Here is a 27760-nt window from a genome sequence, read left to right on the forward strand (position 1 = left end):
AACTTGGGTCTTCAGATGATAAAGTTTAAACCCAATCTGGCTATCGTGCTTCCCAAAATGTTTACACAGTAGGCGGAGAGTGGGGTTCAAACGCATTCGACCACATTTTGTGGCTGTTGAAACGCATTTGACCACATGAGCGCTTACAAAAGCAATCCGTTTGAATGCATTTTCGACTACCTCTGGAAGTGGTTGAAACTGGACAAGCTGAAAACGTTATAGACTACACCTCTATTTAGCATTGACCACTTGTGATCAGATCAAACAAAACGTATCTTAATACCAGGTGTGAGTTTATTGAGGTGAAAGTTGTAGTTAATGTGGGAATTGGACCCTAAACTGAAGTTTTACCCAAAATACCAAGCATTTATTTCAAAGACAGACAGGAAACATTTTTAATAAAGCATTTCACATAACGTTAGTTTGGTCTTAAAGGGATAGTTCTCTTTGAAATTGTTTTTGGTATGTTTTAGCTTACCTCAAGGGCATCCAAGATGTAGGTGTCTTTGTTTCCTCAGGATTTTCAATTTTGATATTTTTAGGTCAAACGATTCTTGTCTGTCAGTCATATAATGAAGGTATATAGGGTCCACCTCAAAGAGCATGCACAGAGAAATCCAAATTAAACATGATTTAATGACTCGTACATGTAAGTACACATTGATTGATTAAACGCAAGTACACATTGACACGAAACGAGCGGTTTGTGTGAGAAAACGAACAGCATTTATATCGTTTTTACCTCTTGTAACCACAGCCACATCCAAGTGATCTGAAGCTGCGGGCGCTTCGGTCTGTGCAAGCGCTGGAAAGCGCCAGAAATGATCTCTCATGTGGTTGCGGAAAAAAAAATTCAACGTTGTCTGTTGATATATCGAAATTGTCCGCGCCCTCAGATCACTTAGACGTGGCTGTGGTTACATGAGGTAAAAACAATATAAATACTGTTCATTTTCTCACACAAACCACTCGTTTTGTGTCTTAGGCCATCAATGTGTACTTTTGATCTAAAACTATCAAAATTGAAAATACTGTGGAAACAAAGGCACCTACATCTTGGATGCCCTTGAGGTAAGCTAAAACATATCAAAAATTAATTTCAAAGTGAACTATCCCTTTAAATAAAACATCCTATTTACTATTCAAAATGAAAATGAGGTGTGTATTGGACTGAATTATGCTCACCTTTGTTTATTAAAAGTATCAATTTCCTTTAAAAAAAAAAACTTACTGGCTCCAAACTTTTGAATAGTAGAGTATGCATTCAGTAATACAGAGCATTGACTTCAAGCTTTTTGTTAATTAAGACACATGATCAGAAATTATTTCATTAATCATTAAACCAACAACTTGACATTCTTTACAGTAGCACCTCATTGCAGTACACGAGATCCAGGGGTGGAGTCAGATCCAGATCTGAGGGGTAGAGTTGGGTAGGTTTTGGGGAGGGTTTAGGGATCAGGGGGTGGAGTTGGGTAGGTTTGGGGGTGGGTTAAGGGATCAGGGGGTGGAGTTAGGTAGATAGCTGGGTAGGTTTAGAGGTGGGTTTAGGAATCAGGGGGTGGAGCTGGGTAGGTTTAGGGGTCCGTTTAGGGATCAGGGGGTGGAGTTGGGTAGATTTAGGGGTGGGTTTAGGGATCAGGGGGTGGAGTTGGGTAGGTTTAGGGGTCCGTTTAGGGTTCAGGGGGTGGAGTTGGGTAGGTTTAGGGATCAGGGGATGTAGTTGGGTAGGTTTAGGGGTGGGTTTAGGGATCAGGGTGTGGAGCAAGGTAGGTTTAGGAATCAAAGGGTGGAGCTGGGTAGGTTTAGGGATCAGGGGGTGGAGTTTGGTAGGTTAAGGGATCAGAGGATGGAGCTGGGTAGGTTTCGGGGTCGGTTTAGGGATCAGGGGGTCGAGTTGGGTAGGTTTAGGGATCAGGGGGTGGAGCTAGGTAGGTTTAGGGGTGGGTTTAGGGATCAGGGGGTGGAGCTGGGTAGGTTTAAGGGTGGGTTTAGGGATCAGGGGGTGGAGCTGGGTAGGTTTAGGGATCAGGGGGTCGAGTTGGGTAGGTTTAGGGATCAGAGGTGGAGCTGGGTAGGTTTAGGGATCAGGGGGTTGAGTTGGGTAGATTTAGGGATCAGAGGTGGAGCTGGGTAGGTTTAGGGGTTGGTTTAGGAATCAGGGGGTGGAGCTGTGTAGGTTTAGGGGTGGGTTTAGGGATCAGGGGGTGGAGCTGGGTAGGTTTAGGTATATGTAAGGTGGGAGTCGTCGGATCTGGATCCGACTCCTCCCTGTGGATTTCATGTTCTGCAGTGAGGACCATCTCATTCTTTATGAGCCAAAGAGCATCAACCAGTGCACATACCGAAAACCAGTCTAGAATGGCGTATGAGTGGAGTGGCAGAGACTTTCCCATCTGTGCTCTAAAGTGTCTCAGCTTCGGCTTACAACTAGCAAGAAACCGTGAGCGATCACGAACCAAGAGCAAACAGAGATGCTCTGACTTTCAAAAACCTGTCCCTCACTTGGCTTCCACCCTGAAGAAAAGACAAGTTGAGGGATAAAAACAGTGAAAAGTCCTAGTGCTGCTGGGACTGTATAATACCGCTCAGCTAATCTAAAGACTGGAAATAACTGTATTAAAATGGGTCTAAATTAAAACGATAATCAATTTCTTCACAAGGCAGTTACTGGAAGCAGTCTCATGAGAACAATGTAATTTCAAAACAGATGCTCGGTGATGATGAAAACGCAGATGTCCTCTTTTTGTAAAGTAATTATTTTATTTATATTTTACAGTCTTTACTTTCATTGCAATGTTTCATTTTCTCATTTATTTTTACTCCAGTCCACTTTGCAAGTGTAATATTCCATGCTGTTTAAATTTTTTTTTTTGTGTGTGTGTGTGTGTGGGGGGGGGGGGGGGTGGGGGTCAACAGAAGGAGAACAAATGTTCTGTACAACACTTTTCCAGTTAGGAAAAAATATATATATTCATAATTCACATTTCTGCTCTCTTCCACAAGTTCATCGAGAAAGATAAACGTTACGATTAAAACAAGGTTGTGTGCGTACGCATTTCATAAGGTTGGGTATTTAATGCCCGATTCTTGCTGAATTGTAAAGAAATTTTAAAATGTCTGATCACAATTCTCTCTACTGCATGTTTTTTCTTTGCTAATTTATACAACACAAACAAATAAGGGGAACGAAATATCATAAAATGCTGGAACATTTATGAGTGTCATTGTGAAATGAAACTGAAGTTTTTGTGAAATCTGTAAGACATACAAGTCTACTGAAACTCATAAGTTGCTTTCAAAAATTCACAGCGAATTTACCCTAGTAAATGAACATATTCATTATTCCCTTTCTTAGTCCAAAAAAAGGGACTCTGTATAATTATTTTTTTTTTTTTGATGAGAGTCACAAACCTGATCTGAGTGGCGTGTACTTGGCCTCCTGTTTGTTGTCTCCAAACAAAAATAGTGTGCTTGAGCTGGCGAGAGACTCATTATTTGGTTCCACAGTGATAGAACGATTATGCATATCAATATTAGAGTTTGGGACACACACTTGCAAGCTTATTAATAGCTGTGCTTTAATCAGAGCTTACAAGACAGGGGTGTAACTACCCCAAAATCAAGCTTCCTAAGAGAAAACAGCAGCTGTTATGGCTTGGGTGGACAGATATATGCAAGATTGAAATGGTTATGCATTAGAATTTAATAGCTGATGTTTACTTCAAACTAATCATTTGCTGAACAACACAGCTGTAGCTCAGAGGACTTGGATTAGTTTGGATTTAGGTTGTGACTATAGCAGAACTTCAGTGTTTTACGCAATTAGCCATGGCTAAATAATTCATCCACAATGATTTAAGTTTATTGTCATCTTGCTGATAGGGTGAATGTTCATTCAAATTCTTTTTTGGCGCAAAAATGCTCCATAAAGTTCTCAGAACGGGGGGGATTTAACAGCGTTAAGTCTGATTGAATGAGAGGGGGCGGAGTCACAGAAAACTCGGGCTTGGGAGGGGCTTCAGATGCATTACGCACCAGCGAGACATAAAACAGCCTCGCATGTGCATCTGGGTCTCCTCCCCAGTGAATGAAAGAGAGTGTACATGTGTGTGTTGATTCAATTCGGAATGTCGACAGTAGTCCTCCGTTCTAGTTGACCCTCCGTCACTGAAGGTCCCGGTCCTCAAGGTACCTGTACTCAAATGTAAATCCTTCCTTTTTCCTCTGGCCCCATTTCTCGTAGTCAAAGTAGATGTATGTTCCCTGTAGAAAGACAGAAAAAACAAACCATTCAGTTATTATTCTTTTTTTGGGGGGGGGTTATATTCACACAATAGTGGGTATTAATATTCCGAAATGAATTACATTGTTTAAAGGTCCCCTGACATTTTCTGAGGTTTTTTAACTAATAATATGAGTTCGCCTAGACTGTATTTGGTCCCCTTGTGTCTAGAATTTTCAACCGGTGTAAACCGAGCTTTGGCTATTTTTCTCTTCTCTGCATCTCAAACGCGCTGATCTTGAATCTCCCCTATATGATGTCATACGGGGGAAAGGTTACTCCCCTTTCTCTGCTTTGCCCGGCCCGGAGAATTCGGCCCGACCATGAGAAAACGAGCTAGGAACAGGAAGTGTGAACACGCAGGCGCGATTTTAGTTTTTCCTAGAGAAATAGCTTTGAGATTTGAGTTTTTCCTCGAGAGATATCATGGCTTGCTAACGAGCGAAGCATGGCAGTTGCTCAGTGTTCGGATGTACAAATGAACACAAAAGTATTTTTTAGTTCCTTCATCCGCGCCTCTGAAGAAACAATGGGTTAATTTTATTTTCTCTGGAGATGCGCCGACTCAACTCCCAAAGTTTTGGATGGTCCAAACAGGCAGGAGACAGGTAAGTTAATCTTTCTCTCAAAATCGTTCGATACTGTTTATGCATCAGTAAGTCAAGCCAGTGACTAAAATATCAACTTCAGATCGTTTCTTTTAGTAGGATGAAATTGTGAATAAATTATATACAAAAAGCGATCAAAGAACAAACTTTCCACACAGCGCAAGTTTATCTGGACACTTGCCAAACTCGTTATGTATTTGATGATGCACGTTACACTGTACAACGAAGCTCTTACTGTATTAACATGATCGTGTCTGCATTGGTGAAAGCAGAGAGTGCAGAAACTGCGTTGAAATAGGATCTTCATTCTCGCGATCGACAGACTGTCCTCTGCTTGCTCAATGCTCATCACAGCAACATTTTATGTGATGGGAATCTAAATACTTCAAAAAGTTCTCACAATTCAGTAATCTCGAAAGCTGTAATAGTAAAAGCGTATAATAGCTAGGGCTGGGTATTAAGACAAATTTCACAATTCGATTCGATTCACAAGCTTGCAATTCGATTCGATTTCGATTACAATTCGATTCGATATCGATTATTTTGGATATCAGTTACAATAAATGGCTATTTTTCTTAAGGTAATCAAATCTCTTAAATGCTGTAAACTATGGGAGTCTAGTTGTAGCCAATAGGCTTCATTAGCCTAATATGAAGGTAATAATTAAATGTTTTGTAGCTATACAAACACTTAAATTACACTTTTATTTATTTTTATAATAAGAAGATTATATGAAACATAAACATTTAAATGGTGGCTGTCATAAAATTTATTTATGAAAATATTTATTAAAAATATTTATTCAAGGGCCAATCCCAATTCTACCCCTTACCCCTTCACTTTCCCCTTCCCCTCCGTTTTGCGCGTCCACGTGAAGGGGTAGGGCTGTCCCAATTCTCTTTTGGTTGGAGGGGGAGGGCTAGGGTGAAGGGCCAGATAGCCCTTCAAACGAAGATTTTTCGGGAGCACACTTCAAACGAAGGGGTATGAGAAGTGTCACTGCTAACCCAGGCTGGCTGCCCAAGCGACAAAGGAGACCCATAAATTTAAGTATTTGTGGCTTTAATAAGTATTATAACGACAAATAATGATTTGCTTTATGTTACATTCAATATTGTGTTCATATTTACGGTCAGTTTCTTCACAGAAACGTTTGTAAAAAAAAAAAAAAAAAAAAAAAAAAAAAAAAAATCGCTAAAATTACTGTAGTTTGCTAACGATAGTCCCGCAACATATTTTCGTCGTCTCCGTTGTTTCCTGCGAACTTCACAAGATGCAAGAAAATAGCTGTAACCCATGTGACTGAGATAACTGCAGCTGTCGACGGCATCTTGGAAGTTGTGATAAACATCGGCGCATCTCCTGTGACGTAGGCGCTAGCGACGACTTATAATGACGTTTAACGGAGGCGTAGTGGTGTCCCATTTCTTAGGAGAATATTTTCACCCCTACGCATTGCCACTCTGTTTCAAGGGTCAAGGGGAAGGCAAAGGGGTAGGGCTAGGGGAAAGGGAAGGGGTAAGGGGTAGAATTGGGATTGGCCCCAAATATGCATTAAATATTGAAGAACATTAAGATTATAAAGCATATGTATGGTGTATATATTTAGCAAAATGCTCCTCTCTGGAGTTATTTTTTTTTTAGCTGACTAACGAGTTTATGTGGGTTTTCTGAGGTAAATATGACAATACATGACATTGATTACAAGCTGTTTAACTGACGTCTTTCCACGATTGAAACGCTGATTGACCGAATGCGGATTTCGATAAGTTGTACTCTATCTTTACACACTTTCAGATGCTCATTCATGTTTATTTCGCGGTGTGACTGGTATTATTAAGCCGGAAGAGAGATCAGCGCTGCTGCTTCTTTTGAGCTGCGCCAGAGCGATCTCACGCCAAAGCGCCAAAACGCTATTTATGTTTTTGAATTTCTAAAGAAAATGGACGTAATTTGAAAATTGAGACTTTGTTTCATATCAATAGTAACAAAGGACAAAGATTATTGCGATTTTTTGGATGCGTGCAGCCGCGATACAATGTCCCATTCATTCAAATGAAACAGGATGACTAATCGATTCTTGAGATTTAAGAATCGATATCGGTTCGTAAAAATGAGAATCGATTAATATAGAGAAATCTATATTTATTACCCAGCCCTAATAATAGCTGTAGTAAAAGTATTCGAGAGAGTTTCACATGTAATATGTAGCTATTTCATATGCAGCTATTTCATATGCAAGCATGTCAGCCAATCACAGCAGTGGGTGGTTACATTGAATCCCACAGCAGACACGACCCTTCAAACAGACAGAAGCTAAAATCAGGCGAGGAAAAATGCCTTTTATTTCTAAATTATGACTATTTTTGATCTAAAAAACATGCTAACATTATAAGGGGTTATTAAAATAACCCCATGTCAGGGGACCTTTAAAAGATATAAATACTATAGATTACATTACTATTACAATTTTCATTACGTAATTTGAAATTAGTAACCGACTATAATTTGTAAGTAATCTACACATAATTTGTTTTCGTCAGGCCAGTAGGCCTCAAAATTATTATTTAAATATTATATTAAATAAATAATAAATCAATATTTGCATAATTTGTAATTGATATTTATTTTGTCCATCAAAAGTGTGCTTTCACAAAAATTGAAAGCAAATCGCAGCCAAACTCGGTGCTGAAACCCCCGCTTCACCGTTGCTCACACTACGCTCCTGCTCGATGCTCCGGCACCACATGTGAATGCACTCACTGATTAACATGCACGGTGAAGAAAAAAAAAAAAGAAAAATCGTGCTACCCGCTCCAGCTTGCGGTGTGAAATGGCCGTAATTCACAAGGTTTCCTACTTGTGCGCGCTCCGTGTGCACGTGTGATGCTGATGTTGCGTGATATTAAGCATGCGGTGCCCGAGTGCATTTGACCGGCATAAAACCGGATTATGTCACACTGACCGGCTGGTCGCTGATCACGTGAAAATCAGCTTATTCCGGTCACCAGCCGATCAATCGGTGCATCTCTAATCCCTAGGAACAGTAACATTAATCAGAAGAATAGAGCAATAGTGTGACTCACTTGCTCAAACTCATCAGTGATGGTCTTAGGCTCCTCGTGCCTCTGGAACCACATCATGTACTTTGTATGGAACCGCCATGACTGTTTTTTCAAGGCCTTGGCTGCTAGATACTGCGCTTTTGTACCCTAGGGAGTGGAAAGGAACAATCTGTCATTTACCAGAAATACACCAATAAAAAGGGACTGTAATCTGACCGTAATGCTGAAATCCCACTCACAGATCAATAGTAATCAATATGTGTTTACTAAAAGACAAAACAACCTGTTTGCAATTACTAGGGCTTCACTGAAGGTGTTAACTATAAATGTGCACACACACACACACACACCTCTAAGTAGTAAAAGATGAAGAAGAGGGTCTCTGTTGACAGTCTCTGGTAGAACTCCACAGTGTCAGAGTGGGTAGGTGGCATCTGGTGGTGAAAAGGCAGTGTAGGGCAGGGGTTCCTCATCAGGTACTGCCTGTGTGTCCAATAAAAGAGGAAATGATTAAGTGAGTATTCAATCGAAACAAGTTTGCAAGTCAAAGAACCCTGAACCAACTGAAAAGAGATAGGAAGTGATGGTATTTTTGTGTGGCTTTAATACGGAGAACCTAAGAATAGTAAATACATTCATTTAATGAAACTGAATGTAACTGATGTACCTACCTACTTTTTTAAAATAAATACATATACACAAAATAAGACTTAATACAATACCGTACATATAAACTTAATACGAGTTAATATAATAAGACTTACCATAATACAAATAAAAAATTAAAAGTAGTAAGTCCACCAATAGGAACATTTAGGTAAATCAAATAAATCAATGTGTCAAATCAAATGAATCTCTTTTTAAATAATTATCAATGTGGCTGCATCAGGATGACCAGGACGCTCAAACAAATGATCTCATGAAACTTGTTACTATTTAATAGGGCTGGGCAAATTTAATCGTTTTTTAAAATGTGATCGATTTAAAATCGATTCTCAACGGCCGCAAACCGATTTTTTCCATATTCAGGGCTTGTGGTGCTGCGTCTTCTCTCTCTGCACACGGCAAGCATCAAATGCTGCAGGCGTCGATACACACTCGCGTTTGTATATTCACATGCACAATCGGGCCAGCATTGCATCGTAACTAACGTTTATCATTTTCACGTCTTTTTACCTTTTACCAGTTTAAACATTCAATCAGTGTTAAAGGGTTAGTTCACCCAAAAATGAAAATTCTGTCATCATTTACTCACCCTCATGCTGTTCCAAACCTCTATGTGTTTATTTGTTCTGCTGAACACAGAGGAAGATATTTGGAAGAATGTTTTTAATCAAACAGATCTCATTCCCCATTGACTACCATAGTAGGAAAAAATATATACTATGGTAGTCAATGGGGAATGAGATCTATTTGATTAAAACATTCTTCCAAATATCTTCCTTTGTGTTCAGCAGAACAAATAAACACATAGAGGTTTGGAACAACATGAGGGTGAGTAAATACTGACAGAATTTTCATTTTTGGGTGAACCAACCCTTTAAACTATCCTGTGCTCGCGCACTCTCAGAGATGTTTTTCACTGCTTGCACATACATTAAAGCCTAAATCCGCCTCACAAACAGCTCGCCAGTAACAGAAGTTCTTTTACGTGGATTATATCACTTTAACAGCTAAAAACACAAAAAATTATGTCAAAACTCAGGTCTTGGTGAGTAACCACATAAAGACAGTCGGTTATGTCTTAAATAAGCTAAAATGTGTGTGACAGATGAATTAAAATATAGTTCATACAATATAATGAAATAGTGATGGATTTGCGCACAAGTTCTTAAAGTGAACGCAGCAATTTTTGTCTGTCATTGATTTTTTTGTCGTTTTTTTTTTTTTAAATATATTAGCCTACATCTTCATTATAGTCGAATCAAGAATCAAATCAGGAATCGATATTGAACATCTGAATCGATACCCAGCCCTAATATTTAAAGTGACATGAAGAAATACTAATTATATTTATTTTTTGTAAAATCCAGTGTTAGTCATATGAAAGCAGATTTTATAAGATGTCTTGTGCAATAATGAGCAATATGGCTGTTTAAAGGGCCAAATATTTTTCATTTTTCAAATATTTTTCAACTGATGCAAAACATGGTCACATTGGAGTACAAGGTTCCAGGAATTCCCACCATTTTGAGGCATGCATGTAGTCAGCTGTCAGAATCTGTGAATACTAAAAAATCGTATTTGTGTGTGTACGTGTGTGGGGGGGTGTTGTTGTGCGCTCACCTGATCCTCTCAGAGTCGGACGGGTGAGGCATGTGCATCCAGGCGGACTCTTGCATGGCTTGCTGGTAGAGTTGCTCTTTGGAGAGGGGGACAGGACCCAGTGGACACACACCCAATGAAGGGGCGATGCTAACCTCCGAAAGAACAGATTGAGAAGCTGGAAGACGGCGATAGAATGAATGTTACCAACAACATAGAGAACGGGGCAAGATAACCTTATAGTGTTGAGTACTTGTTGATACTTACCACTAGAGATATGTAGCGCAGACAGCTCTCCTTCTAACCCTGAGCTCTGGGCAACCCTCTCAACCATCGACTTTTGAGAACTCAGAGGCTCCTGAGGCTGAAGAGAGTGAATGCAGAGGGGAAAATGCATTGGTCAAAACGCTCAATAAAACAATGCCACTGAAAACCAAGAACAGTTATGCATAGAAACTTAATGGTGACAAAATAAGTTCTAATTTGGCTTTTCGCCATCTCACTGCATCCTAGTGCCATCACTTCCTTAGGTAAATGGTGCACATGTGACTGTCCATGTGATGAAATGAAACTCATTGGACCAGGCGACATTCTTTCCCTGCTCAAGGGTCCAGTTTGGGTCAAGGGTCACGTGCCCATTGTAGGCGCTTTCGCCGATGGAAAGTGGTTATCATAGGCACTCTGAGTGGTCTGTAAGTGTGATGCACATCCCATCATTAAAATTTAGTGTAGACAGTAAACCTTCTGTTGGCTCAGACCAGACGGAATTGCCTTTGTTGGCCTCATGCATCTATGAGCCTTTGACGCAACAACACCCTGTCAACCGGTTTTTAATTTGTTTTGGTTTTGGTTTGGTTTGGTTTTTTTATTTAATTATATCAAGAAAGCCTTAAAACTAGGGCTGTGCAAAAATGAATTGCGATTAATCGCATCCAAAATAAAAGTCTGTGTTTACATAATATATTTGTGTGTGCTGTATATAATTATGTTGTATATATAAATACACACACATGCATGTATATATTTAAGAAAATGTGTTATTCATATTAAAATATTTATATTTATATAATATAGATTATGTATTTATAAATATATACAGAATTTAAGCGCAAATAATTCTTAAATATATACACATGCATGCATAGGTATTTATATATACAAAATAATTATATACAGCACACACAAATATATTACGTAAACACAGACTTTTATTTTGGATGCGATTAATCGCAATTAACTTTTGCACAGCCCTACTTAAAACATAAAAACAAAAGGCATCAAAATATAATCGAGGATTAAAACACAATAAAGTCCAGGACTTATTTCCATTGTGGTCCTCTTACACATAACGTCAAGACAGGACAATTACATATAGTGTGATAACAATGACAACATACTATACAAACATTTTCAAATTTGAAAATTTGTTCCTCCTCGGGCCACTGTTTGTAAATTCTCACCACTGCCAACGGGAGTGACCCACAAGCCTTGCCGTTTCAGAGATACTCTGACCCAGTCGCCTTGCCAAAATCCGTCACTCCAAAATTTATTCCCTGCCCATTTCTCCTACACTATTGTTCAATCGTTTGGGGTTGGTATGAAGTTTCTTATGCTCACCAAGTCTGAATTTATTTGACCAAAAATAAAAAAAAAAATACAGTGAAAAATTATTACAAATGAAAATAACTCTTTATATTTTGTTATATTGTAAAACAGTGATGTCAATGCTGAATTTAAAGCATCATTATTCCAATTTTCAGTCTGACTTGATCATTCAAAAATAATTTTTTTTGGAAAACAGTGATACATTTTTTAGGAGCCTTTTCATAGAAATTTTAAAAGAACAGCATTCATTTGAGTAGAAATCTTGTCTTTACTATCATTATAGATCAATTTAATGCATCCTCACAGAATAAAAGTATGTTTCCTTCAAAAACTTCTGAACGGTAGCATACGTGTCTTCACATCTTACACCCTTTTATTTTATCTAAACTTCTTGGTTGGTGGTGAGCAATAATTAAAGAGTAATTTCTCTGCCTGTTTCCTCATCTAATCATTGCAGAGCACTATCTGGCAACAGCAATGTAGACTTCGCCTTCAGACCCACATTGTTGTTGAGAATGTGCAAATGTTGTGTGACTGACCTTGATGTTGTCGGCAGCCTGTGTGTATGAGAGAGGGCCATTCAGCAGGCTGCCACCGCTTGGTTTACTCTCGCTGTACGATGGTGAGGGCGAGCTGGGCGGCAGTGTCATCGACCCCAGAAGGCTGGACCCACTGTCCTTACTGTTTTGAGAGTTGGGAGAAGAGCATATTGGAAATTGGTTTAATTATGAATAACAAAGGAAAGTTTTTTACTTTTTTTTCAGGAAAGTAGTGATATTAGTTTTAATGCAGGTTTTCCATGTTATTCACCTCTAGATTTGTACATTATCTGAAAAGTGGCGTTTGCCCTTGCACAGAAGTATTTTATATAATGTAGCGCTTTATACAGATTGTTTTAAAGCAGCTTTACATTAATAAACAGGAAAATAACAGTGCCAATGTAGTAAAATTCATAAATTATGAATCAAGTTCAATTTCAACTGTAAAGCAGCTCTACAGAAGACATTATTCAGCTCGAATAAGATAGGATAGTGGTACGGCAGTTAAATGTTTAATATGACTGAACATTACTTGTCTTTGTTGTCTGTTAAGTGTTAATCGAATATCAACGAATAAGTGGTTGCCAGGGCATTGCTTCTAAACATAGAAATGTGGTGTAAGTGCGCTAGTACTCACGGCTGATTTGTTGAGGAATTTAAGGATGAGGATTGGCTGGTCTGTGATTGGCTGGCACTGTTGAGGGCAGAGTCTGACGTGCTATCTGCTACCACAGCACTATAACCTGGAAGATGTGGGGATATTCAAGTACAAATGTGAACAACTCTTGCATTTATTTTAAATATTTTAGTTTCTTCTTATAATGCGATAATGTTTCGCATAATTACTTTTTTTCAAATCAGACAGTTATCCTGCACTCACTTGTACCCCCATTTTGTTTCGGCCCACTGGGTGGCCGTGGTAGTGCGGCACTTCCCGCTGAATTTCCTGTCCCAGGTGACCCTACATTGCCGCCGATACCTCCTACGCTGCCACCGATAACTCCCACATTGCCACCGATACCTCCCACGCTGCCACCGATAACTCCCACGCTGCCACCGATAACTCCCACGCTGTTCCCTGAGATCAGTGCGCCTCCCACAGGGCTGGGAGCTAGCAGAGGTAAAGGCTCCACAGCAGACTGTGTGGACCCAAGACCCAAAACACCAGACCCTGAGCCCAAGAGGCTTGTGGAGCCAAGACTTCCATTAGTCCCCACTGAGGTTACGACTCCACTGGAGTTTGTGCTGCTAACATTCGTTCCAATCGATGCGGACAGCCCGCTGCCTATGCAACTTGCGGCGGCGGCTGCTTGCGCGTATGGTGCTGGGGTGGTAAACCCAGGCATGCTGCTCATCCCTGGAAGGACTAGAACGGGCATCTGGTTCGCGCTACTCGTCACCGACATGCCCTTCCCGAGGCCCAGACTGGAGGAAAGACCTGTCCCCAAAGGAGGCTGGCTCTGCGAGCTGGGAGTCGGGGGACCCGGTGTGCAGGTGTTGGGTGGCGACGTGGACATGGATGTAGGGAGTAGGATACTGTTGTTGGAGGAGGCAGAGTTGGTGCCTGAGTGGGAGGAGACTGAGTTTTTGGGCTGGTGCTGCTGTTGTTGTTGGGATTGCTGCGTTGCCGAACTATAGCTGCCAGAGTTCTGAAGGGGGCCGCCCATGTTCCCTAAGAGGCTGCTGCCCCCTAATGCCAAGCTTCCGCTGATGGCGACAGTCGCCAATGAGATCAAGGAGCTTGAAGAGGCTCCTGAGGATGAGGATGACAGTGAGGAAGAGGAGGATAGAGATGAAGATGGATTTCCGTTCTTGATAGGTGACTGCAATAAATTGACAGGATTTTCAGAGTCAGGCCAAAACTGGAAAGGACCATAAGACTTTTAGAACAGGGATTTTAGGTATCTTTTCTCACCTGACTAATATCACTGTCTGTTGAGCGACCTCTTTTCTTATCATCTTCCGAATTCTTATCAGCACAAATGAAGAGAACATGACGTGGTAAAAAAAACAAACCAAAACAAATGACTGAATTGCTCTTTACTACTTTCATATCCATCCACATCCATGGCATTCACAGAGAAAATCATTTTTAGTGTTTTAAAATATCTGTCCATGAACAAATCAGGGTCCTGTATATCGAATGTTCCATTTTTTTTTTTTTTTTTAAGGAAATCTGATGAGATTCAAATACATTTTCATGGTAACTTGCATAAACCTCTATTGGATAAATATGTCTGCAGGTAAGCAGGTTTGAGAAGTCATATGCTGCTCTGACTAGGAATGCACCAATATTAAAAATTCAGGCTAATATGGATAACTCAATAATTAATAGACGTATACGATAAATAAATAAAACAAAACAATTCATTAGAAATACAATTAATACATTTATATTGTTATAATTAATAATTTAGTTTCAAAATTATTATTTTAATTTTATTTCTTTTTTTAAAATTAAGTTAAATTCATTCTAAAATTTCCTAGAAATTAAGTATTAATAATTCATTTTTTTATTTTATTTTTTGAAGGAATACGTTTTAAATGCCACAAGTGAATTTAGCCATCACAACATTATGATGTTCATTATGAAATAAAATTCATAATAATATTTATATTTGCTAACAGATTACAAAGGTAATCTAAATGTAAAAATCTGTAGAAACAAGCATGCACAATTAAATATCTAAAATCAATAACATAATTCCATGCCAATACCAAGAGCAAACAAAAAAACTCTATAATTGGCCAATAACCACTATGGAACTGATGTATTGTGCATCCCAAGCTCTGATTAAACTTTAGGTCTCACCGTAGTGCAAGTAGCCGGTGAGGGAGGTATGGGAGAAGATGACGTTGTGGAGGTTGGTGTGGAACTGGAGTGCTGGAAGATCTCGTCCTCTGCGTTACCAGCTGGAGATGTGGTACCTAGTGGCTGGGCTACAGGAAGGAAAAATGAAGAAAGAAAGAAAAATTTAAATTAAGAATAAACCAACACAACAGAATTCTGACATGTGCACCAAACACTTACGAAGTTCCTCTAAATCAAGGTCATCATAGATGAACTCATTCTCCTCAAAGTCTGGATCCTGAGAGGAATCAAGGTAGTACTCAACGTCATCTTTAATCTTGCGTATGGAATCCACATCTATCGAGTCATTGTCCAGCATTCGAAGGATGGTTTCCAGCATGAGGATGTGATACCGGTGCCTCTCGATCAATCGTTTCAGTTCCTCGATCCGATCCTGCTTCTGAGGTCACAGCATGGAAAAAATATATAATTGACAACGTAGATGTGACGCAATCGTTAGCCTATTTTTACAAAAACAGCTTCTACGGGGCCATAACGTAAGATACAAGGATACAAGGTGATTTCGTTCATCATGCCTTTTATACATTGTCATGTTTCTTTAGAAATAAACAATGGACAAATGGAGTCTTTAAACGCCTCAGATGTAAAATTATTCGCCGTCAAAGTGTCGCCAAAACGAATGGGAGTCAATGGAATGCTAACAGCAGGTGAAGGCTTGCTAGTCAATCCCCAGACAGACTTCAGTTTACGGCTGGTACGGCTTGGAAAAATCTCCCGAGCATGGTCACTGCCTTCCGCCATTCCTTCTCGAATTAAAAAAAAAAAAGATAAAAACTTCTTTTTTTACGCCAGCGTCAGACTGTTGCTGGCTGCAGTTATTAAAATCACGATACTCAAAACACGGTTTTAATGATAGTTAAATTTTAAACAATAATACTGACCGTTAGATCTATCGAATTTATCATGGTTCATCGTGGAACTGGTAATCGTCCCATCCCTAGTTAACACTTTTATTCGAAGTGAATTACAGAAAGGACAATCACCCAATAAGTGTCATCGTTCATGGTTCACCCATTGGTGAGTTTGATTCAAAAACCTTTATCATTAGGCTAAACGATCACTGATCAAACAGTTGCATTGTAAAAGACAAAAAGCATGAGAATAAAGAAAGCAGGAGGAAATTTAACTGACCTCTTTGTCTCCTTTCTTTTTCTTGGTCAGGACAGAAAGCGATTCAACCTCGCTCTCAAACTGGTCCACTTGCATGTTCAACGTGTCTATCGTGTTCTAAGGGAAACAAAAGGTACACAGCAGAAGCAGATGACATTAGTAAATGAAGCAACCAGAGCAACAATTCAGGTGCATGTTTTTTGTAGAATAATGAGTTGACAAGCTCTCAGTAACTGAACGGGTGTTCCTAATAATCCTTTAGGTGAGTGTATATTGAGAACATTAGAATTGTGTGCTTGGGACATGGCTTTTAATGGTGAGACTTTTGTTTTTGTAATCATGCTCTCAAATTATATACAAATTTTGATTTAGGTTTAATATCTGCAAATTTATCGGTTATTGGCTTTCATATATAAAAAATTATCGGTTAATGGTATCGGCCAACATCTTAACGGTCCATCACTAATACATCCAGTGGATTACATGTAGTAGAATTGAATCATAGTTACAGTGGATTACTTATTCATCATATCAATATTCATGTAAAAGCAATATCAAACACATCCACTTCACTGGCAACCAAGAATGCGATCACAATATTTGCCTTTGCATGCATACAGTAGATTGCTGGACCACTACAAGAAGTGGGAGTCCAGCTGCTCTTTTTTCACTCCTCCCCTGACAGCAACCGCCTACTATCATCGACATTAAAAACAAGGCATTTGGCGTCTAAAATAATCATAATGTTTCATCATATTGTGTCAAGACACAAATGCTTTTCAAAACCAATCCTAATTACTATCTTGATGCACATTTCTTGTCTTATTGTGAATTATTTATTGGTGCATGTTAGTAAAAAATAAACAACAACAAAAAAAATCTAGGTCAGCCCTACTTTTCCACAATACAGGAGTCAAATGGGTGCATCTATAACTTGTTCGTTCAAGTGCTTCACACTAGGTGTGTAAATCGGACAAATGACAGTTGATGACATCATGATGCGATATTGATTCTCTCAGCCTACGATACCTCGATTCAGATTCGTGGCCGGGGCTATATCGATTGATTTGTCAATATTTAGATAATAATAAGTTTACAAAACCAGTTACATTTTTATTACCTCACAAATGCAACATATATAACATGAATGTTTAATTAAACTCTTTGGAACTTGCACACCCTCTCCCAATTAGGACATTTACAACAACAACAAAATTACACATTACACATACACATTAGTTATCATACAAATAGGCGTGATCATATAAAATCAATCAAGCTTATGATTGCAACAGTCAATAATGTTTTGAAGTCTTATGTTCCAAATTGTGCAAATCACTGAGGTACTTTAGTTACATTTTGTTTTGAAAAAATAGAAAAATAAAGCTGTTATCCTAAACCGTCCAATCTGTTTTCGCAAATACAAAATGTTTTCCAACCCACGGTTTGCGTCCGACAGCAGGCACAAAGTTTGCTACAATGCTTTGTTGCTGCATCACGTTCGCAATCTGACACACAGGCAGACAGTATTGTGAGTAAACGAAAATGCATGCTTTGGTGGAAATGTGTAGACGGACATTGAGTGAGGATGTGGAGTGTCAAAATAAAGGTCCCTCATATTGATATACGTGTGGCATTGATTCATCGTAACGTTAGACATATCTATGTATTGTTACACCCCAACAACACACTGCCGTTCTTACCGTTAGCCACTGTCCGATCTCTTCTTTCTCTTTCTGTGCAGGATCGACTTTCAGAGCAAGGCCGAGTCCCTCTTTAGAGTATGCTTTTGTTTTGGTTTCCCGTTCCACAATTTTAAACCGCTCCATTTGCTGTTAAAAATAAATAAATCACAGTCAAAACCAAGTACCACATTTTGTTTTACCATGTACCAAAGCTGAGTACTTTTCTCTGTATTATGTTTCAGAATTTGGATTATTGGTCTAATTTGGATTTAGTATCTACTAGGGCTGGATAAAAAATATCAATTTCTCGATATTAATCGATTCTCATTTTTACCAAGCGATATCGTTTCTTAAACCTCAAGAATTGATTAGTCATCCTGTTTTCATTTGATGCATGAATGGAACATTGTAGCGTGTATCCTATCCAATAAATCGTTATAATCTTTGTGCTTTGTTACTGTTATTATGCCTCAAATTTCGAATTAGGTCCGTTTTCTTATGAAATTCAAAAACATAAATAGCGTGTTGGCGCTGTGGCGTGAGATCGCTCTGGCTCAGCTCAAGAGAAGCAGCACATGATCTTCTCGTCCACCTTAATATCAGTTACTCCGCCTTAATAATAATACCAGTTACAGCGCCAATCTGAAAGTGTGTTAAAAGATGGAGTACAACTTATCGAAATCCGTATCATCACATGAAATCGCTCAATCAGTGTTTCATACGTGGAAAGACGTCAGTTAAACAGCTCGTAAACAATGTCATGTAATATCACATTTACTTCAGAAAAACCATGCGACCATAAACTTAGTCAGTTAGTCAGCTAGAAAAATTAACTCTTAGAGAGGAGAATTTTGCAAATATTAACCATATTACATATTCAATATAATTTGTATTGTTCCTCAATATTTAATGCATGTTTGAATAAATCAGGCAAGTTTTTATGACAGCAACAATTTAAATGTTTATATTTCATATAACTTTCTTATTATAAAAAATAAATGTGTAATTTAAGTGTTTGTATAGCTACAAATCAGTTAATTTTTATCTTCAATATCATAGGTGACTAATGAAGCCAATAGGCTACTGATTCCCATAGTTTACAGCATTAGTTAAGAGATTTGTTTTCCTTCAGAAAATTTGCCATGTATTGTACCTGAAATCCAAAATAATTAATATTGAATCGTAATCGAATCGAACTGTGAAATCTGTGTCAATACCCAGCCCTAGTATCTACATTCCATTAAATAATAAATAATTGATTATTCATTTATTTACAAAAAGGTCTCAGTTGTTCACATCTCAAAAGTTTCACCTTACTGAAAACATTGCTAATGTACTTCATCCAATAAAAAAGTAATAATAATTTAAGTTGTTCAAACATATTAAATCTGGCAAAATTTATTAGCATCAAGTCTTTTTGTTAGATTTAAACAGACTCACCGTCTCAATGAGTTTGCGATTCTCTACTAGCTGTCTTTTGTCTTTGATCTCATTGGAGGCGACCCATGTCTTAATCTGGTCACGAAGGCGCTGCAGAACCAACGCAGACAGAAACAGAAAGAGCATGCAGAAAGAAAGAAAGAAAATTGAGCTGGACACCTGAAATCAAGCATGCCGACTCGTCCTGTGCCGCCAAGCACAGAGGACACGCGCAGACATGACCCTCGGCATGGGTAGTGCTTGTCCTCATGGTTACCAATAAAGACAAAGCAGTGACACAAGCCAATGTATTACAAATGAAATGAAAAGCACTTCAATCTTTTAATACTTCATTTGGTTCACCTATGGCCAAACAGTGCAGTTTTGATATCAACTAAATATTCTCACCTGTAATTTTTTAATCTCTTTTTTAAGGTCAGACTCATATTTTTCTTTTTGGTTTGCGTTGGCTGCATTGTGGAGCTGAAATGAGGGAAATAAATCACAAACATATCAATTATTTATGAGTTCATTTTAAAGGATTCTACTTGGCTTGAATCATAAGAAGGTGATTGTATTGCATTTGTTCATTGAGGGAGATTGGGGAGAAATCTAAATGCTGAGCAAGGTTGAATTTTCAGCATCATTACTCCAGTCTTCAGTGTCACATGATCCTTCAGAAATCATTCTAACATGCTGATTTAATGCTCAAGAAACATTTTTTTTTCTTCCTTGATGAATAGAAAGTTGCAAAGAACAGGATTTATTTGAAATAAAAAATATATTATGTAACATTATAAATGTCTTTTCTGCCACTTTTGGTCAATTTGGCGTTCTTGCAACAACAAAAAAAGTAATCATTTCTTTATTATTTACTTTTCAATGGTAGCATATTTATGCATTAATCAGCCCCATCTAAATTCACTACCCAATTTGGATCTGTTGTAAAATATTACTCTTAAAACAGCAAAAATAACTGAGAACACATCTAAAATATAATTAACATGATTTAATGAGCTTTACAAAAAGTGCTGTAGTCGTTTCTTACCTTTTTCCAAATGTCCTCGAACTGCTCTACCCCTTCTGCAACTTTTTTCAAACATCTGTCTATTTCGCCTGAAGAGAGAGGAGCAAACCTTCAGTACATGATGGGATGGGGTGAGACCGGGCCACACTCTCAGAGACAGACACACATGCAAACATGTGGTTGATACAGCAGAAGTATGCTAAATAATGTATGCTATTCATCTAGCATCCTCAAACTAAGCTGAATAAAGACATCTTCCAAGAAGACCATTAAACACATATGGCCAAGAAAAGCCTGTTCTCATTACCTTGAAGTTTTCTTTTATCAGCCATGACTTCCTGACTATGATGTTTTCTTCATGCCTTCATCTATTGAAAGAAACAAAAAGCACAGTAGCTCTTCATTCGTGTTAAATCAACTAGCATAGCAGGGCTGTAGACTAACATTTTCGAAGGTAATTTTGTTATGCATTAAGTAGTGCTAATAATATAAAGCTACATGTTTATTTTTTTGGAAATGCACATTTGACAGTAAAGCACTAAGCTTGAGTTCAGACCCAGATAACATTATATTTTATTAAAAACTTTATTTACAAGAAAAAAAATTATTAGGAAAAATTGTAAATATTCTACTTTTATTAAATGCACAATTGTTCTTTTATAGCATCACACTGCAGCTTCAGTGATTAAAACTTCACTTGCTTGCTTTCTGTGTAATTCAGGGGCGAACTGGGACTGAAAAGTGGCCCTTTCTGGCCCACGGCTGCCCAACCCATAATATATTAGAGCCAGACCGATATTATCGGCCGAAAAAGCGCAGGTAAAGGGATAAGCAAGCTGACATTGTAATTATAAGGTAGCTTATAAGGCAATGTAGGGACTAATTATTATTTTATTTATCAGAACTTAAATATATTTTGATGTTCCTCTGTTCTGTTGTGATAATAAAAGAAACAAGTTTCTTTTTAAATGCTTTATCATATTATTTTAGTTAAAACTCATAAATAACTACAAATAACTATGTTAGGGAAATCTGTTAATGTTTTGTTGCACGTTTCTGAAAAAAAAAAAAAATATCGGCCGATATATTGGAATATCGGATTTTAAAACCCAAAAATATTTGTATCGGTATCGGCCTTCAAAATCCTTTATCGGCCGGGCTCTATAATATATTGGCTGATTATTGTGCAAAATAGTTTTTAATACCACTTATAGCATAAAAATACAACTAAATAAATGCTATTTAAACATTTATTTTAAGTAACGCAGCATACATTAGGTCATTGTAAAACAAAGGGAAACAAACAGAATAATATTAAGACATACAACATTATTAATATAAAACTATCAAGACAGCAAATCAGCTAGTCAGGGGGTATCATCTTGGGGCAGTGTAAGATACACCACCTAGCAGTGCTGCGCTCAGCTGGACAACTCCTGACTCAAGATTTAAAATATTTATATTTTTGAAAATATATTCAGCAGAGTTTTATGAGGAGATGGCTTGTGAGTGTCTTTGTGTGTGTGTGCGTATTTAAATGAGCTTGTGTATTTATGAGAAACAGAGTTTTTGTGTATAAGAGATGAAATGATTCCTTTGCAGAAGACTAGAGCCCGACCGATAAAGGCCGATACCGATACAAATATTTGTTGGTTTTAAAATCCGATATATCGGCCGATATTTTTTTTTTTCAGAAACGCGCAACAAAACATTAACAGATTTCCCTAACATTAGTTATTTGTAGTTATGTATGAGTTTTAACTAAAATAATAATACATTTTAAAAATAAACTTTTATTGTCTTTTATTGTTTCTTTTATTGTCCAACAGAACAGAGGAACCAAAGCTCATTAATGTTAACATTAGCGGTCTTCCACTGATGATAGTGGCATTAGCTAGCTTTGTGGTTAGCTAGTGTATGATGAGCCATAATTTAGCAATGGATAACGTCATACTGCAAATTGTAATATAATTTGGAAAATGCCTTTATCAGCCAATAATATCGTCCTGCCGATATATCGGTCTGGCTCTAAAGAAGACAAAACAGATTAGGAATAATTCAGTATTATCTGTAATAAATCTGTTAGTGTAAAGAACAAAGCAAACAGCCAAAGACAAATAATATTAATACTCATAAAACCTGCCCAGCAAGCCACATGGACAAATAGGTGCAAACTTATTGTGTAAGTTGGTCCTGCTATCTGCAATGAAAATAGCTACAAAAAGGTTAACCTTTTTGTAGCTATTTTCATTGCAGATAGCAGGACCAACTTACACAATAAGTTTTTTTAAATAGCTATTAACTTAGTAGCTATTTAAATTTCTCTCAAACACTATCACATGCAAATTATCCAAGAGGATCATCAAAATCTTAAATTATGTAATTATTAAGTTAAAGTTTTAAAACATAAAACAATGAACTCGTTTTTGGAAGAGAACAATATTGGATTGTTTTAATTGTTTTTGTTTTAATGCTCGAAACAACTTTTCCCCCCATTTTATCCATGGACAATTATTTGTAATTATCTGCTAAGAGAAATTCGCTGTAACAGATCAAGCTCTCTCTCTCTCTGTTAATTAGATGTGAAAGGGGGCGTGTTTCAATATGCAAATTTAAGTAGACCATACTAATAATAAGGGAGGGAGGGCAACACACTCACATGCACATATTGCACATGTACATATGTAATATTATGATTTTTTTTTATTATAATTATTTTTTTATTTGTGTACCGGGTGGGCCAGCCCACATTGGCCAGCAGCCCACCGGGAAAATTCCCAGTGCTCCAGATGGCTAGTCCCCCCCTGGTGTAAATCATTAGCAACTTTAAGAAAAGTTTATTTTAATCCCTTTTATTCCTACTTAATCATTATGAAAAAATTGCCACACTTTAACAATGATTTCTTGACGATTTGATATTTTAGAACAGTGATTTAATAATGTCTAAAAATAAGTCCAAGGGGACAATCTTTGAAGGATGAACAAATAATGTTTATGGTCGTCACATCAAAAATATCATTTAAACTGGATATTTAGAGGGTTGGAAAAAGAGTTTAGCAACTGAAAGTTCTTTAAATACTTGAATTTCACTCTCAAAAGGTTGTACAAATCCTGAAATTAATAATGTAAAAACATTCGACTATATTTGCCACAATTCCATTGTTACAGTTAGCGTTACTACATGAAATCCAAGGTGAATGTTGGTAAATTTGTGGAATGAAAAGCCTTCTATAACTTGTTTGTTCATGGCACAATGTTTCTCCTGGTTTCCACGTCAGCGCTAGTTAATCTAACATTTATGGTTTATGACAGAGAATTCTGCCCCAAATAGAGTGCCGAAGTTACGACGTCACTCTGTAGGCCAAAACGCGGAAGTGAGTTAGCATTTTAGCATTACGGTTCCCTCACTCTAAAGCCTTTGGGATTTTTGAATGGGTTTTTGCTAAATCGCCTGAAATAAGGTCTGTGGTGAACAGAGCCTCTAAATATTTTCACGTTTTGATCTATGACATAGAACACACAGTTATAACCTGCTTGTGTTTTTTTTTTTTAAACTTTATTGTGTCTGAATGTGTTATTTTAAATCTTTATATAGGCTTCAAAATGTATAAATTTTGGATTAACTTGTAAAGATTATCTTGCTAGACAAAACGTGTAAGGGTCACAACTCTTTGTTAAACACAGATCTTATTTTTTGCGATTTTCCAAAAGTCTATGGGGAAAATGCATTGCTTTTCGACCGAGGGAACCCATGCGCCGCTAGCTTCCGAGTTGTCCTACAAAGTGACGTCATCACTTCGGCACTCTATTCAAACACTTTCTCACTGGATCACCCAGCACTAATAATAACGCTGTAATAACGCTGTCGCTTGGTCGAGATCGGATCGCGAGTTAACCGTTTTTGAGCTTGTGCTGCACTGTTTACTATTGTTCCGAGGCTCTGAGCTGATGAACCTCAAATGAGTAACGCAGTTTTGATCCGCTTTCGTTTCTCATATGCAACAGAAATAGCAGCTCTTATAAGTTGGGCAACGTGGTGGTGGCACCAGTGCAACCTCTAACAAAATTTAGGCTAGTTGCACCGGCAGAAAAACATTTGGTTGCAGTCTGGAGTCCTGCATAATCCTTTACAAATGACTGGATTTGTAAGAAACAAAACACATTATAATGTGCTTCAAAGCCAGATGTCCAAATAAAGAACACAAGCCTTTTAGACGGATGGCCTATTTTATAATTATGTTTTTTTTTTTCCTCCTGAACTATTAGTGTAATTACTGTAATGGCACAGTGATGTCATTACAAACACACAAATTGACTCTTGTGATTGCTGTAGGGAAGGCTGGACAGGTTTGGCTTGAATATAAAAATGCAAAATTAGCCTCCTTTAGTAATTGGTGTATTTACAAAAAAAGCCAATGTTGCAATAGCCTTTTTCCCTTTAGAAATTGGTGTATTTGACTCGTCAATAAGCTGCAAGGAGAAGCATACTTAATTTAAATGTTACGAACATTAACCATAGTTTGTTTATGTCTGCCATTTGGGGAAGTGTTTTATGGTATCACAGTGTTTTACAGCATAATGATAAACCTGCATGGAAAATAATTATTAGATTAGATTAGACACAACTGTCATTTTGCAGAGTACTAGTAGAGAGACAATAAAATGCAGTTAGCATCTAACCAGAAGTGCAAATAGCAATGTGTGTACTGTGTATATTACTTAAAATATGATTTATGGTTCGATAGAAAAGTCCAGGGTTTTAGGTAGAGAATATTATAATAGCATGGCAGTAATAAATAATAGTCTTTGTATATAAACAGAGACAAAAACGACGTCATTGGATGAGACAAAATGATGTCAATGTTTTGAAAGCGGCACAGAGACACAGTGTTTACACTCTCTTTGGAAGTCAACTTATGGATTGCTTACAATTACAGAATTTTTTCCGCACATTAAACTGGAAAAGGAGAAAGTATTAAACACTTTTACACGCTTTTAATAAAAATACCTTCAACGCAAAGAGCAATTGAACGCTTCTGCTTCTCTAAACGAGACAAGTAAGCCCTATATACTGGAGAGTCTGCTATAATTTTACAGATATGTCTATAAACATCTCTACAATAAAACAAAATATGAACCGTTGAGCTCAGATCCAGTTGCATTTGCGTCAAGTAAATAAATATAGTAAAAAAAAAATTAAAAATCACGTTTGACAGGCATGATCAAATATATATCAATGCACATTCAAAGCACACATTTGGGATGCACACAACACAAGTATGCCGGTGGGAAATATAAAGATGTGTGATCTCAGTCTAAATTTACATTTAGATCTAAATTCTTCACACATCTCACATAGTAAAGACTTCCATGGATCCAGACATCTAATCCGTGTTTATTAGATTTAGAAAGCTCAAGGGTTTCGCTCAACACAAGTGTACTTAGAAAAAAAAAAGGTTCAACGGGGCTAAGAACTCTCCCAAAAGGTTTAAATAAAGATATTGCATAATATTTTCATGCTAAACAGTTTGTTTCATTTTTCTAGTGATATAACATGTTTATGAGTTGTTTAATTAATAAATGACAAATTTAGCTAAATTAATGAAAACATAATCCAGAAAATTAATATAATGGGAACCCCTCAAGTTTATATACAGAACCTTTTCTTCTAAAAGTGTACAATACTTACAAGGCTTTTAAAATTAAAGATCAATAAAAATCTGAGATTGCAAATAGTCCTGGGGTTTAAAATAAGGGTTGTCATCTGTTTCTTCAGTAAATAAAAAAGCTCCTGATGTAAAGGCATGTGACAGCAAGAAGCCTAGCCTACATGTATAAATGATTAAATAGCTCCTTTCGGCCCTTTTAAAGGAATATCAGCGTTTACACAAATCTTTCTGGTACTGCACTTTCAAGGCTAGTTACAGTGAAATGGATTCATAAAGAACTTTCCACATATGGCTTTTGAATTCATTTCGACATGGTAACCTTTCCTATTGTGATGAATATTTGAGTGAAACGGCTTCTTAAATAAGAATGGAGGGTGGGCTTGATTTTGTTCATTAGGAATTGTTTTATGTGATCTCATATGAGTGACAGGTTGTCCCACTCTCACACCAGTAAACACTTCATCAGAGAAGATGTTGTTATAAGAGGGATGGGAAGTTGAGGGCACATTAATAATAATAATGAGGAGCACAGATAACTAAGAGGCTACTTCAATATCTCAGTAAAACAAATGAATGGTCAATTTTGATTTAATGGTGACTTTATCGTGCTTTGAGTTATTGTCAGTCAGTAAAAACATCCAATTCACAAACTTGAAAGGTGTGGACAACAGTGACAGGAAAAATGTGCCAAATTGAATGATGAAAGAGCAGAAATCAAAATGAAGCATTCATTTTATCAGGCAGATTTCTAACTAAAGTGATCACCGTCCAAACACAGCTGAGCAAGATGCATCATTTGCCACAATGAAGAAAGACATTTCATCCATCATGCACTTCCATAACCAATAGTTAGTTCAAGTGTGACTGAAGCAGAAAGCTAATACTGTATAGAAACGTGACATTCATTCAGGAGCATTTCTTATCATCACATATGACATAAACAGAGAGGATGACAGCTGCATGTCAATCAAAATTCTCTGACACAGTCGCGCGCGTCCATTGAGTTCTCGCAACAATGTAGCGCCTGCAAACACAGCAGCTGTAGTTCTCGAGCTGATCCTCCATCGGATGTTAACAGTTTAAAGTAAACCCAAAACCCCAGATCTCACAGTCCTGGTGATAACAGCTCATTTGGAGAAAGCTCGGTTTTAAATAAATGTACTATATAATATTTCAGCAATATGAAACCAGAGACTGCCACTGTCTTTGCATGCATGTGGCTTCTTTTAAAGGCTCACTACTTTTTTTACGTGACGAGACACTGGTGCGATAATTTTAACACTTTAGAAGAGTTAGTAAGCTCAATTCCAGCAAGCAGCTCGCGAGCATGTAGTAAACGCGACCGGCTCGAGTTTCTTTCTTTTTTTTTTTTTTGGCTGGGATACAAATTGGAAAGGAAAAAAGCAGCATGTTATTGGAGTTACGCTCCCACGTTGTGGTGATGTTTTACCTGATTTTCCTGAGTTTTACTTTCCCTCTTAATATCCCCTCCAGTTCCGCCACAATTCCACAACTTTTCACGCTATATTTTTATTTCCTATTATTTCTATTCGCCAAACAATCACTTCTCGCATCAAAGATGGCCGTCAGGAACACCTCCTCCGCTTGTG

The 27760-nt window shown here is 37.6% G+C and overlaps 1 protein-coding gene across 2 annotated transcripts; it reads right to left on the reverse strand.

Moving 5' to 3' along the window:
* Window positions 1–2886: 2886 nt before the first annotated feature.
* On the reverse strand, window positions 2887–27760 carry cnot3b (CCR4-NOT transcription complex, subunit 3b). 2 transcript variants are annotated; one of them, XM_039652084.2, is made up of 18 exons: window positions 27601–27760; window positions 20789–20849; window positions 20503–20570; window positions 19863–19937; window positions 19476–19565; window positions 18054–18182; window positions 16372–16467; window positions 15400–15619; window positions 15181–15308; window positions 14284–14337; window positions 13249–14191; window positions 13006–13111; window positions 12369–12510; window positions 10492–10588; window positions 10246–10402; window positions 8310–8442; window positions 7981–8106; window positions 2887–4266 (listed from the first exon to the last, which is right to left on the reverse strand). In XM_039652084.2, exons 2-18 carry the CDS (start codon window positions 20811–20813, stop codon window positions 4168–4170), a joined length of 2688 nt encoding a protein of 895 aa, XP_039508018.2. In that variant the 5' UTR covers window positions 20814–20849; window positions 27601–27760; the 3' UTR covers window positions 2887–4167. The 2 variants fall into 2 exon arrangements, with proteins under 2 accessions (XP_039508018.2, XP_039508019.2); XM_039652085.2 differs by lacking the exon at window positions 14284–14337 and having other exon boundaries at window positions 13249–14230.

This window comes from Pimephales promelas, chromosome 18 (assembly GCF_988280905.1).
Source record: "Pimephales promelas chromosome 18, fPimPro1.hap1.1, whole genome shotgun sequence".
Taxonomy (NCBI): domain Eukaryota; kingdom Metazoa; phylum Chordata; class Actinopteri; order Cypriniformes; family Leuciscidae; genus Pimephales; species Pimephales promelas.

Coding starts and splice junctions, on each gene's coding strand:
- cnot3b (XM_039652084.2), bottom strand. CDS start 20,813: ATGGCTGATAAAAGAAAACTTCAAG. Junction 20,571..20,788: donor TGATAAAAGAAAACTTCAAG/GTAATGAGAACA, acceptor CTCTCTCTTCAG/GCGAAATAGACAGATGTTTG. Junction 15,620..16,371: donor AAAAGAAAGGAGACAAAGAG/GTCAGTTAAATT, acceptor CTGTGACCTCAG/AAGCAGGATCGGATCGAGGA.